The sequence below is a fragment of the Pteropus alecto genome, unplaced genomic scaffold (assembly GCF_000325575.1).
Source record: "Pteropus alecto unplaced genomic scaffold, ASM32557v1 scaffold74, whole genome shotgun sequence".
Taxonomy (NCBI): Eukaryota; Metazoa; Chordata; class Mammalia; order Chiroptera; family Pteropodidae; genus Pteropus; species Pteropus alecto.
The window spans coordinates 5424463-5437839 of NW_006436291.1; the positions used below are offsets into that span (position 1 = coordinate 5424463).

Here is a 13377-nt window from a genome sequence, read left to right on the forward strand (position 1 = left end):
GTCGGTGTCTCAGAGGAATGGCAGGATCGCACAGCGATGAGAACGGACAACCCACGCCGACTCACAGCACGCCGAGGCCCTCGCAAACGCGGCGTTGGGCAAAGGAACCGGACATAAAAGAGAATTCACTCACATAAAGAAACGAACCAACTGACCCCTGGAGTCGGAGTCAGGAAAGTGGTCGCCCCGGGGATGGGGGGTGACGGGAAAGGGTATGTGGGGGCTGGAAATTCTTGTTTCTTGATCTGGGGCTGGTTACAGAGTCGTATTTTACTTTGAGAAAACATATCAAGCTGTGCGCTTGCGATACATGCGCTTCTATGATGCTATTTTTCAAAAAAGTTAAAGACAGTTTTTAAGGAACTGTGGAATATTATGTAGGCCCTAAAACCATGCATTAGAGTAGATCACGGGGAACAGCTGTGTGTGCGTGCACGTGCACACGTGCAGGAGTGTGTGCGTGTTGTGTGGGGGACGGTGTGCATGGCGATGTGCGCGTGGCTATGCGCGGTGAGCACATGGGTATCTAACCAAGGAGAATAGCACCCCATCTGCCAGAGGAGGTCACAAGCCACAGCTGGTAACAGAAGTGGCCACCTGAGGCCACCCCGAGACGTTAACCAGCAGTGCTATCCCCTTTCAGGCCAGAGTGCTACTTTGTGGTCATCTGCGGTTATTTTAAAGACTCAAAATAGACCACAAAGAAGACCATGAAGGGCGTTTTCATTAATAACAATCATACTAGCTACTGAGCACTGCTACGTGCCAGGCAGCAGACCAAGAACTTGACTTTGTTTTCTATTCTATTATTTATGAGCACGTATGGGTGGAAGGGACCAAGGCTGAGGGAGGGGCGCAGCCAGAGCAACACAGAGCAGTAAGTGGCCGAGCTGGGATTTGAACCCGTGCCTCTGGTTAGCCCACGAGACAGCCCACTCACTCCCTGGTTTGTGTCATCTTATTTATGAGTTTACCACCTAGCTCTGCCCAGGCCAGTGGACACGGAGTTGACCAAGGCAGAAACCAGCCCACAGGGAGCTTGCAGCTTACTGCGGGGACAGACCCAAACACAGTTACCCAGCAGAGGCCGACACAAAGGGCTGGGGCGCCCAGGGAGGGCAGTGCAGGGTCCGTGCCCTCTGGGACCGAGACCGGGGTGGGCCCCAACTCTGAGCTTCTGGAGTCCTGGGGAAATCTCCTTTCGCCTCCCCTACACTCCTCCCTGTGAGACCCCCGCACCCCGGCCTCCCCACTAGACCAGTGCTGCAGGCCAAACATGGGCGTGCGGCCTGGGGTGGCAGCACTTCTGGAAATGGGGTGCAGCTGCCCAGGGAGATTCAGACAGGGTTCGGGTGGCCGAGATGGACAGCCCTGCAGGCGTCCTGCTTACTCTCAGCCCCTCGGCCTTCGTTGTCTAGCGAACGGCTCAGCTGCCACCACCTCTCACCCTCACAGCCTCACGGTGACGGGGCCAAGTTTCTACTGGGAGTCGATTAACTCTGCACCAAAGACCCCAAATGCAGAAGCGTGCTGGTAAACTGACTCTCCGGGGCGGGGTGGGGGGAGGTAAACCCTGATTTGTAGCGTTTGCCAACTGCCATGGTGTAAATACTTCCACATGGCAGATTTCAGATTTCAAGCAACCAGAGTAATACGGCTGAGAATGGGGGAGGGATGAGCTCGGCTGCCTCCTGCAGGCTGCTCCCCGCTGGCTCCACCCCCCAAAGGCCTAAATTAAAGTTACACACAGCACCTGAGGCAAACGGCTCAGTGTCAGTGCTGGGAAAGCCAGAGGGCAGTGGGCAGACGCCCCGCAGTGGAGGCCAGCACACTCGGATGCCCAGCTTAGTGCCCCCTGCCCCGGGGACAGAGAAGCAGGATGCCCCTGGTGGTGCAAGGACAACCCCTTCTGAGAGTGGGTTGCCCTGGGAACCTGACGATGTTAACCAGACCCCTGGTGCCAGGAGGCCGCCCGAGCCCGTGGAGGGGATGTGATGTCCCGCTCGGCCTCCAGAATCTGCTCCGTAAGGGTATCTGGGTAAGGTGCTGCCTGCCCGCCAGGCTGAGCTGGGGAATCACCGGGCTCAGCCACACCTGTCCCTGAGCCTCCCCACTGAGACGCCTGCGTGTGGCATGGCAACTGCCCACAACAAACACTGCACAGCTGCCAAGCCTGGCTCTGCAGGCCACCGAGGGACGGAGCAGGCCACGCAAAGCCACCTCCCCAGGGGCCCTCGGGGACAGCGGGCCACTCTCCTCTTCGGCACCTTGGTTTTGTCGGGTTTCTGAAGATGTAAAGTCCAAGCTCCTCCCCGCACGCCACCCCAGCAGGGCACGGTGGACCTGTACCCCAGCTCAGCGTCCTGTAACGCCGCCCCCAGGCTAGAGCAGCGAGCTGGCAGCCGCAGTCCAGGCTCTGCAACCTCTTCGGCTGCCTCCCTGTGACCTTGAGCAAGGCCCTGTAGGCCTCCGGCTCCATGACGGACAAGGGCAGCACAGCTGCTTCCCTGCCCGACAGCAGACGTGCCAAGAACCGATCCTAGAAAAGACCCTGAAATTTCTGGACAAAGGTGGCCACTCAGGAAGCGTGGCATGGGGCGGCCTCGCTTCCTTGTCAGGCTCCGAGACCGGCCCCCTTGCAATGCTGGCTCCGAAGGATACGGGATCAGATTTAGACTCTAGGCTAGTGGCTATTGATTTAAAATAGTGCCCTTTCTAAAAAACAGGTGCAAAATCTGGAAACCCGCCTGGAACGGTCCTGCTCCCCTACCCCCAAGTAAACCATAACCCTAAAGATAAACACACTTCAATAGGGAAGGGCCAGTAAGTACATTCTCGAGACTGTGGACCTGCATAGCGAGCCCACGGGCACCTGTGTTCTTTATCGACTTCCAGTAACGGACGGCAAGGGAGACTAGTTCGCCCAGTGAAGGCCCCCGAGTGCGTCAGGCGGGCCTCACTTGCTGCCTGGGGCTATGTCTGCGAACACGAGAGCAGAGCGTGCATTCAGGCTCTGCTGTGCTTTTCAACACCACCGAGCGATCTTCCGACGCCAGCGGGGTGCCCTACGATCGACTAGATTCTGACACTACCTACCTGGAAACAGCATCGGATCCCACAGGGAAGGGCCCAGGTCCCCAGCACTCCTCGCCACTCGCTCCAGATGCCAACTGCAAGTCTAGGTTGTCACCTATGCTTCTGACCAACTAACGCGCTTATAATCAGGGGTTCCCACGACCCCCTTCTTGGGTTAATTGATTGTAATTTGTTAAAACAGCTCACAGAACTCAGAGAAACATTTATATATGTTTACCAGAGATACACACGGCAAGAGACGGGGCAAGGGCACAGAGCTGCCACACCCTGACCCGGCCGCCACTCTCCCGGCCCCTCCACGTGTCCACTGTCCTGGAAGCTCCCCGAACCCTTCTCAGTTCTTACGGCAGCTTTGTCAGGAAGGGGCGACTGATTAACTCATCAGCCACTGGTGACTGAACTCAACTTCCCTGGGAGTGAGGGGGACTGATAGGTCCAGCTTCCTACTCACAGTTGCCCCCCCACCCCGCTCCGGGGGACCAGAGTCCATCCTTAGTGCTCTCCAAGTCACCTCATTAACATAAACTCAGGTGTGGCTCAAAGGGCTTTGTTACAAATATGAGACACCTTCATCCCTTAGGAAATCCCAAAAGTTCTAGGAACTCTGCCAAAAACAGGGACAAAGACCGTATATTTCCTATTAAACGTCACAACATCACAGAGCCTAACGCAGGACATGTGCGGTGAGGACACCACTGCCGAACAGAGACATGGGCTCCGGTGACAGTCCCCTGCCTCACTCCTGCCTGGAAATTGCCTTCTGGTTTACTGCATGGTGGGAAAACAGGCTAGAACAGGTGCGTCTGGCCCAGGTGAGGCCCACCACTAGCCATCTGGTCCTGGGATGCACATGTGTCAGGAAAGTGCGAGGCGGAACCCAGCAGCAAAGAGGTCAGAGCGGACCCCCACCCCCAGCCCTGCAAGTCCCTAGAAGCAGAGCCGTCGTCACCCAGAGAACCCTGAGCTCCGAGACGGCGAACAGAAGAGTACTGCTTGGCCCACGCGGTCTCCCTTCTTTAATATATAACTTTGTCCATCATAAAAAGACAATATAACCACATCGCATGTTTGGAACTTAGAGATAAGAAGAAAATATTACCCACAATTCCGCAGCACAGCACAATGCCCCCACCCCAGACTTAGCATCTTACACTGCAACTGCCTTGGGCCTCATCTGTCTCCCACTGAGGAGCCTGGAAGGCCAGCAGGAGTCGAGGACTGTGAACCTGCACCATCAGACAAATAAACGACGGGTCAGACAGACAGGCAGACAGATAAATGACAGGTCGATTCCATCCTTTACCCCAACCACCATGAGCATCTGGGTGTGTTGCCTCTCCCTTGACCCCCACAAGCTAGCTCATTCCGGAATCGTCTTCACGCTTAAGCAAGAAAGTTTGTCATTAGCTCCTGTCACTTCAGATTATATCGGAGGCATTTTTCTGGGTTGCTACATGCAAAAGGTTTCCCCCCACCCCCCGCTAGCTGCACTGTTTTTTCAGTAAACTTTCTTATTTTGAGATCACTGTAGATTCACCCCCAATGGAGACATCTTACAAAACTACAGAACAATATTAAAACCAAAATATCGACATTCTTATCGTCAAAATATAGATTCCTGTCGCCACGAGGACCTCACGTGGCTCTTTATGGCCACACTGACCTTTCTCCCGCCACATCAACCTCCGTAGCCATCAACCAGTTTCCCATCATTATAATTTTATCATTCTGAGAATGTTCTCTAAATGGGATCGGATAGTACATAAGCTTCTGGGATAGGCTTTTTTTTTTCCCCCACTGGAGATTCATCTAATGTATCAATCGTTCGTGTCTCTTCCGTACTGAGTGGTGTCCCCTGGTGTGGCCGTGCAGTTCAACTGCTCGCCCACTGAAGAACAGCCGAGCTGCTTCCCATGCGGGACTTGCAGAAAAACCGCTGTCAACGTTCACGTCCAGGCTTTCATGTGAATTACAAGCTTTCATTTCTCGGTGATGAGCGCCCAGGAGTCCTTCTGCTGGCTCACCTAATAGTTGCATGTCTAGATTTTTAAGAAGCTGAAAAACTCTCCTCCTGAGCGGCCGCACCATTTCACACTTTCGCCAGCAACGTCTGCGTGAGCCGCACTCTGCATCTCCGCCACCATTTGCTGTTGTCACTGGTTTTTTTGGCCGTTGTGACAGGCGTGTGCTGAGGTCTCACTGCGGTTTTCATCTGCGCTTCTCTAAAGACGAGTGACGCTGAACATCTTTTTATACGTTGTTATCTCGGTATCGTTTTTACTGAAACGTGTGTTCACTTTTTTCAGTCTATTTCTGTTTTGATTGCGTAACTTCTATTCTGCTATCTTTATGTTCATCGATTCTTTCCTGTTCCCTTAATTCTGCTGTCAAGTCCATCCGTGGAGTTTATTTGGGGTATTGTTTTTCCAGTCCTAAAATTTTCATTTAGTTCTTTATGTTTTCTACTTCTTTGCTGAGACTTTCTATTTTGTCGAGATCTTCTATTTTGTCATTTGTTTCAAGCATATTTGCAATCGCTTTTTGAAGCATTTTTATAATAGCTGCTTTGTCCTAATATAGTATCTTTGTCCTAATACGTGTGCTATCTCAATGCTGGTCTGTTGATTGTCTTTTCCCATTCGAGTTGAGATTTTCTTGGTTCTTGGTGTAACAAGTGATTTTGTACTGAAACCTGGACATTTTAAGTCTTATGGTATGAAATTCTAGATCTTATTTAAACTTCTCTTTTAGCTGGCTGTTTTTGAACACAACTCCAGGAGCAAAGGTGGGGTAGAGCTGCTCATTATTGCCAGGTGCCGGCCTCTGGTGACAATGGGTGGGGGAGGGGCTCTTATTATTGTGGGTCAAAGGTGGGATTTCCACCCTGTCTGGGAGGAGCAGGGTAGAACTGCTTCCCGTATGGCCTCCATAGAAATTGTGTGTGTTGAGTGGACATGGGGGACGGGGGTGGAAGCACAGGCTTTCATGTGGTCTCCACTGACACCCCAGTTGGGCCCTCATTGCTGCCTGGCTCCTGGCTCCCTGCCTGGCCTTCTCCCACACCCCCCAGTGGGGGGGCTCGTCAAGACCTGATGTGGGTGGAAGCCAGGCTCCCTACTCAGCCCTTGCTGGCATGGGTGGGGAGGGGCCATAGTTTTCCTGTGGTATTTGGCTGGCGTAGAGCAGTTAGTGTCTACAAGTTTTCTGTCTTGCTAGGCTGCCTATCTCCTGGCCCTTCGCCGGAGACAGCAGGCTTCTGTGGGCATGTCTCTGTGCCCATGAGTGTTTCTGGCTTGCTAGCTTCTTCAGCTCCACATCTGGAGTCTAGAGGCAAAAAGAAAACCTGAGGAACTCACCCACTCCATCTTGCCAGAAGCAGAAGACTCTACAAATGCTTTTCACGGTTTAGATTTTTCTCTCTTGAAACCAGGATGGTCTTGGGTGAAGAGGCAGTGTGCGCCTCTGACAGAACACCCCCTCCAGCTCCGTGTAAAGTGTTTGCTTTGCAGAAGACCCTAGAGAGCTCTTGAAAAGGGCTCCTCCGAAAGAAGCCAGGCTGCAGGCCCCCTCGGCAGCCAGACCCGGCCGTGCCCCAGCGTTCTCAGTCCTGGCTAGTTCAGCCTTTACTTTACGGGGTGGGAGATGTAGAGCTGGGGGGTTCCTTGTTCAAGGCCAACAAGAAGGATGTTTTTAGATTCTCTTCTCCAACGGCTTCAGCTAAACCTCAGCAATCTGGTCCTTTCCCTGTAGCCCATGTAGAAAATGCAGATGAGTCTATTTCAAAGCTGACAAGTACATGCTGTACAATTATACATAAAACACAATCTCAGTTATGGTTACTAAAAAAATAAAAGTCTGTATTGGGGTGTGGCTGGAAAGAAATATGCCAAAATGTTAACTGATGTTATTGATGGATTACAAAAAGAATTTTTTTAGATGCTTCTTCCAGATTGTTTATAATTTCCAAATTTTCCATGTGAATATATTATGTTTATAAAATTAAAAACAAAAACTTAAACCAAAAACCAATTTTCTTCTCTCCAAAAACAAACCAGTGAGTATATGGAGTCGCCACAGGCTGCTCGCCTCATCTGGACCCGGCCTTATTCCTCACGACCATGAGCTGTGGTCCAGACGGGACTCCGGGACCGTTGCATGTGATGCGAAGCGGACTCGGGCCCGGCAGGTGGAAAGCACGCGTGCTCCCTGGGCACCCGAAGCCGCTGTCTCGCCCAGCCCCAAAGCTTTCCGGTTTGGGTGGCACCTCAGGTGGCAACCCCACTGCAGGGGCCTCCACGGGACCGAAAGTGCAGTGAAACCCGGCACTTCCAGAGTCAACCTCCCCCGCCTCGGCCCGGCCCAGGCCTGAGGAAGTCCTCCAGGACGCAAAGAAAAGACCGCTCATGATCCTGCATGAGATTACCCCACAGCGAGGCGGCCTCCAGCCCGGGCAAACCAGGGTCCCCATGTGGCATCTTCCCCAGCAGTTACATCCCTGGTCCCGCCACCACGCCCCCTCTGTGGCCTTGTGGGTGGCCTTCATTTTTGCAGGCAACTTGGGTCATGGCTTCCCTGAAAGGGTGTGGGCCCCGGGGAAGCCAGCCGGCCCCCAGGCCCGGAGCCTGGGACTACAGGACGGGGGTGCAGGGAGGTGGCTGTGGGCAGAGCCAGCTGGTATGCATCTGGCGCAGGTGCCTGCAGACACATGGATTCCCCTGGTGGGCGGGCGGGCAGCGCTGCCAGCCACAGGGCAGTAAAGACCCAACACTTCCAGACTCCAGGACAGACTCGGCGAACACTCTGGTTCAAACACGCCTTCAGATGGCACCATCTTGCCTGAACCGCGCCCCCCACCGCGCCCCCCGGCCCCTGGCTCTGTTCTCTGCCGCTCCCCCTTCTCTTCCCGCCTCTCTTCTTTCTACAGCTGGGTATGGAGACCTTGCTCTCTGTCCCTCTGCTATCTGGAAACGATTGCCACCTTCCTGTCACAGAGGCGGAGCCACAGCGGGGCCCCCGTGCTCCGTAACATCTGTGCAGAAAGCACCGAGGGCCGGTTGGGAGAGCAGGGCCGGGCCTGACCACTGGCTGCATCTTTATTTATAACGTCTTTTACTTCCAGCATGAAGGCCCCGCAACTCCAACCGGAAAGGTCGAGAGAAAAATGAACGCCTTGACATTTTTTCCAAACATCCTCCCACAGAACTCTTGGCAAGGGAACGTGGCTTTGCCGAGAGCATGAGAACGTCTGGCCGCAGAGCGCTGCTCGGATCGAATCTATTTTTGTTTGGTGAGACATCTGTGCTCTGCTAGGCTCCACACTTGGGACTACAAAGAAAAAATAAACATGTAAATGGGGACCAAAAGCTCTACCAAAATAAGAGTGGGTCTTGAGCCGTTTCGCTACACGTTCGGTGGGTGGCGGAAGCTGTAGCAACGTGGTAAGGGCCCCTGCCTGCTGCCCGCTGCCCCCGGCCCCAGCAGCACCCAGCGGGCCACCAGCGCAGGGATCTGCCCCGGGCTTTTCCTGCGAGCCCTTCCAGGAGGTTCTGTGCCTAAACTGGTCAAACACAAGCCAAGTGCATCCACCCACGGGGGAGGCTGGGACTCCCCAAAACTCAGAGACACAAGCACAGCAGCTCAGAGCACAGTTCTGAGTCAGGCGCCGAGGGCTGCCCGCTGCTGGGACCTCGGGCAAGGGATTTGGGTTTCCCGCGCCTCCTTCACCTCGTCTGGGAAGCGGGACAGGACCAGGGATCGTGCAGAGCGATGCATTCACGTGCATGGACAGCACGCAGCACGAGCTGCATGCAGGCCCACTGTGAGCAGGGATAGATGGTGGCTTCCTGGGGACAGAAGGCCCAACAGCCACAGGACAACACCTACTCAGGAAGGCCACAGAAAGCGCTTGCAGCTGTTCCCCGACATGGGGCTCAGATTCCTCAAGTGTTACTGTCCCTCCAAAAAAGCCTCTGAAGGCATTGCTGGGGAGCTGCTAGGCCATTCTCCCGACCGGGTGGCCAGCAGCTGCAGAGCGGCCGTCGAGGTGGCTGGTGCGGCTGTCCAAAGCAGCACAGAAGGCAGGGCCACACGGCTGGTTCTCTCTCGAGGCCTCGTGCACTCTGGACCATCACCCAGATAGGCAGGTAGGGAAGGCGCCTGCTGGGCACAGCCCTCAAAGCCCCTTCACATGGGACCACGTCGAGAAGCAGTGGCAGTCCCAGCTCTGCTGCTCCCCAGATGCGCTTTCTTGGGCAAGTCATTTTCTTCCCTGTGCCTCAGTGTCCTCGTCTGCAAAATGGAAATGAGACAGCATCTACTTTAACGCAATTATGAGATGACGGGCAGCAAGCTCAAACACCACTGCGGCCCATCACTCAGTGGCAGGGCCTCCAGCTCTCCTTCCTCTGCCATAGAGGCTCGGTGCATCCAGGGCGCCTGCTGGCTTTCTCATCATGCCTGATGTCATTAGCATGCCGATGCCCCAGCAGCCATGCGCCCCAGCTGGTTTGAGATGAGTTATTCAAGCATTTCATCCTTCTAGCCATTTATTTGCCTGACTCTCACGGCATCAGGAACGAGATCAGACCCATTACCAGCAACGTTTGAAAAAGAGCCTCTCCTACGACTTACTGTAGATGTTGACCTTCGACAACTAACATTTTCTTTACAAATAACTGAAACTAAATTACTCTTCTTCCAGGCTAAAGTGGCTTTTTCTTCCGATTTATTCTGCAGTCACGGGCTCCTGGGTATGAGACGGGAGGCCGCTGATAACACTGGTGAAGGTCTTTTGCGTGCTTTTTATGAGTCGGGCGCAGCACAGCTCGTCTGCCAAGGCCTCGTGCAAACCACACGGCGATGCAGGCGTGTCCCAGTCCTACAGCCCAGAAAGTGAAGGTTCTGAATGGCTGAGAAGCTTTCCAAGGTCATGTGCTCAGAAGAGGCCCAGTGGAGATTCAAACCCTGGTCAGCGTGACTGACAACTTTGAGTAACTGGGATTAAAATGTAGCTCTCTTGTCTAAGTTTCTCACTCACACTGACTGCCAGTCTCGAATGCCGGAAATTAATTTGCCAGCATCTTTCAGCCTTGGCATCTGATTGGATTAGAGGACAAAGCGGCGGCGTCTTCTCCAGAGAATAAAGGGGCCACAGACTCAGCGTTCCCTCTTTGATGAAATGCAGCTTTATCATTAAAAGAAAAGCCTTGGTTTCAAAAATATACAATAAGGAATGAAAAAGGACATAAATATGCGATGTACAGAGGGAAAAACATCAGCGACCAAGGGAGATGAAAAGCTGGTGCGTTCGTTAGTAATCACAGAGTACTGTTTTTTTCTATCAACGGGGATTTCTTTCTTAAACGGTGATACTGTTCACAGGTATTACTTGCCGGTAAGAATGTAAAGGAACAGAGTCCTGTCCACACTGCAGATGGGAGTGCAACTCATGTAGGGAGGGAGAATTTTGCACAAGTACCCCAAACCTTAGAATGTTACATATTCTTTGACCTAACGATTCCATATGCGAGAATTTATCTTAATGCAAAAATCACGAACGAGTGCAAGGCCATGCAGCCCTGCTGACACTGACGAAGAGCTGGAGACAAATGCCACGTCTAGCGACACGGGACGTCACACGATGGAGTAAGACACGGCCTTTAAGACGGTGACGCGGGAGACCACCACTGATGCCACTTGGGGTTCAACCAGTCACTGGAGAGAGAAGTTTTAAAAACGGCACGTGCTCCTGACTCGTCTTTAAGTGGAATATATGACCCACGACCTGTGAGCATAGGAGGTCTGGAAGGTGATCAGCGGTCACCTCTGGATGGTGGGCTGGTCCGAGGTTGACTTTCTTCCTTTCCCCTCTCCGGTCTTCCTAAATTTTCAGCAGTGAATGTGAGCATAGGATAGGGACCCAGATGGCCTGAGCTTGAATGCTGCCTCTGCCATCTCGCAGCTGTGGCCTTTGGAGGTTGTAGGGACAAAAGGAACCAGTGCATGTAAGCACTGGGGTCAGCTGGCCGGCATCTAGCCTGGTCCCACCACATCCCAGGTGTATGACTCAGGCAAGTGGCTTAACTCGTCTGTAAGGGGGATGATGACAGCTCTACATCACGGGCTCGGCAGGAGTGTTCAGCAAGGCAACACATGGGACCAGCTGCTGCTTCTCCTCGTCTTCCTCCTCCTCCCCACCCCTCCCCCAGAACAAGAGCTCAGGAATGTCCAGCCAGGGGTTGCCCACCATGCCCCCTGCAGCCCAACCTTGCCCACTCCTTCCTGTTCTCAACTATCAGGTGACAGAAATGTCCACACGCCCACACCCTTGCTCAGCCCGCTCACTTGCCCAGGAAGAGAGCGTGGGTGGGGTTCTCCCCTGGGGAGGTACAGGGCACAGAGGTGGTGAGAAAGGCTGGGCTCAAATCCTGGCCCAGCCACCCCTTTGCTGGACGAATTCAGACCGATGACTCAACCTCTCTGAGCCTCAGTTTCCTCCTCCATCAAATAGGACAAAAATGCCAGCTGAACTGGGCTGTTGTCTGGAGTCAGCGAGTGAGTCTGTGCAGTGCTTAGCCCAGAGTCCAGCACACAGTAGGTGCTCAATAAATGACGGCTGTTGTTTTGATTTGTCATATTCTCCCCTAATATGTGTGTGTCACCCCTGACCAACCACCTCGTTGGTTCCCGTGGAGAAATCCCCTGTACCTGGTCACCTCATTCCTCCATTAAAGAACCTGGTCCCATCTGGAAATTTCTGCCAAAGCTGCAAAGTCTCTGGAAAGACCTGGAGCCCAGAATTGGGATAGGGCGTAGAAATGGAGAGCGAGCACTGGGACCGCCAGCTCCACCCGACCTCGTGTCGAAGAGGTGGGGACAGCCGAGACACTGGGCCCAGGAACAGGCGGCGCACCAGTCCACCCAGCCAGGCCCTGCCCTGGCTGACTCCCCCGCCTGGCCCCGCCCCCATCTGACGCTGCCTCCGGCTGGCCCTGCCCCCTGCCTGCCCCAGGGCCTCAGCTCCCCCAGGGTCCAGTCCATGACAGTAGCAGCAGCAGTTACCCAGCGCTTGCTGTGCACCAGGCCAAGCACCTCACACGCGTTACTTAATTTAATTGGCACGTGCCCATTATATGAACCGAGTCTTGAAGTGTCTAAGTAACTTCACCCAGCAAGGTCGTACCAGCTCAAAGTGGCAGAGGCAGGATCTGAGCCCAGGCGGCTCAGGCTAATAACTGCCCAGGCCCCTCCTCCCAGCACGGGCTGAGGGCTCCTGCTCCCTCCGCCGGAATCCCCGGGAGGGGCCATATGGTGCTGTCCGAGGGAGCCCGTGTTCCCAAAGATGGTGCTGCAAGGACGGGGTGCTCCGTCCTCCGCGAGCACCGCTGCTTCCCCGGCAGGAAAGGATGGATCCCAGCTTATTAGCTTGTGGTAAGCCCCGCGGACACGGCCTGCCCGGGCTGCCGCTTATGCCCCGTCCCCGACGGGGAGGGGGCTGGCGGCGGGGGTGAGCGGGGGACTTTGTGCAGCTCACGAAGCGGACACTATTACCAGGAACCAGGCAGCACCGGGAACAGGGGCAATGCTGGCCCCGGTGTGCAGGTGTCGGGCTTTTCTGGGGTGTGGATGGGAGTGGGGAGAGGAGGGGGGCGAGTTCTAGAACATTCTGTGTTAGAGAGGGTTCCTTTTCCCAGGCACGCAGACTCGGAGGCTGTGCAAAAGCCACAGATCAAGAGCATCTGGACTTCCTGCTACTTGTCTCCGTGGCAGCCCGTGAAGTGGCCCTGGGCACTGGCCGTGCCTCCCTGACCTTCAGGGATCACGGCCTCTCCCCCTGCCGCCCGCAGCCCCCCACCACCGCCAGGCCCAACACGCCCTCTCAGAGGGACCTGGGGGACAGACCGTGGGCACAGCCAGCCGAGGTTTCAGGACAGGCTCCTCTCGCCCCACTTCTGGAGCAGGAGGAGAGCACAGGTGCAGCCAGGTGCGGGGGGGGAGGGGCAAAGCCCGCAGGCAGCCCCCGAGCTTCCTGAGGCCAGGTGAGGAAGCTCCCTCTTCCCCCCGAGTTTGGTTTCCTCTTAGTCACCTCGCGGTTTCTCGTTCTTTCTCCAAGATCCCTCTGTCAGGCTGAGTCTGAGAACCAGAACACTCGCTGAGCACCGAGCTCTGCCAAGTCACAGCGACTGGCTCCCCCGGTGTCACCGCCGTCAGCCAGGTGCCCCTCTCAGCACCCCGAGGTGGCGACGGCGGGGGCAGACCCCGCCCGGGGAGCCGAGCCGAGCT

The 13377-nt window shown here is 54.8% G+C and overlaps 1 protein-coding gene across 3 annotated transcripts in view; it reads right to left on the reverse strand.

Moving 5' to 3' along the window:
- The window catches only part of LHPP (phospholysine phosphohistidine inorganic pyrophosphate phosphatase), a 121001-nt gene that overhangs the window by 25850 nt on the left and 81774 nt on the right, over positions 1 to 13377 (reverse strand). The window contains exon 7 of one of the 3 annotated variants that reach the window (XM_025047535.1): positions 8019 to 8421. The exons of the other annotated variants lie outside the window; for them this stretch is intronic. Coding sequence (XP_024903303.1) covers positions 8403 to 8421 — 19 coding nt within the window. The 3' untranslated portion in view covers positions 8019 to 8402. Of the gene's footprint in view, positions 1 to 8018; positions 8422 to 13377 lie in introns of those variants that run through there. 3 annotated transcript variants of the gene reach the window in all.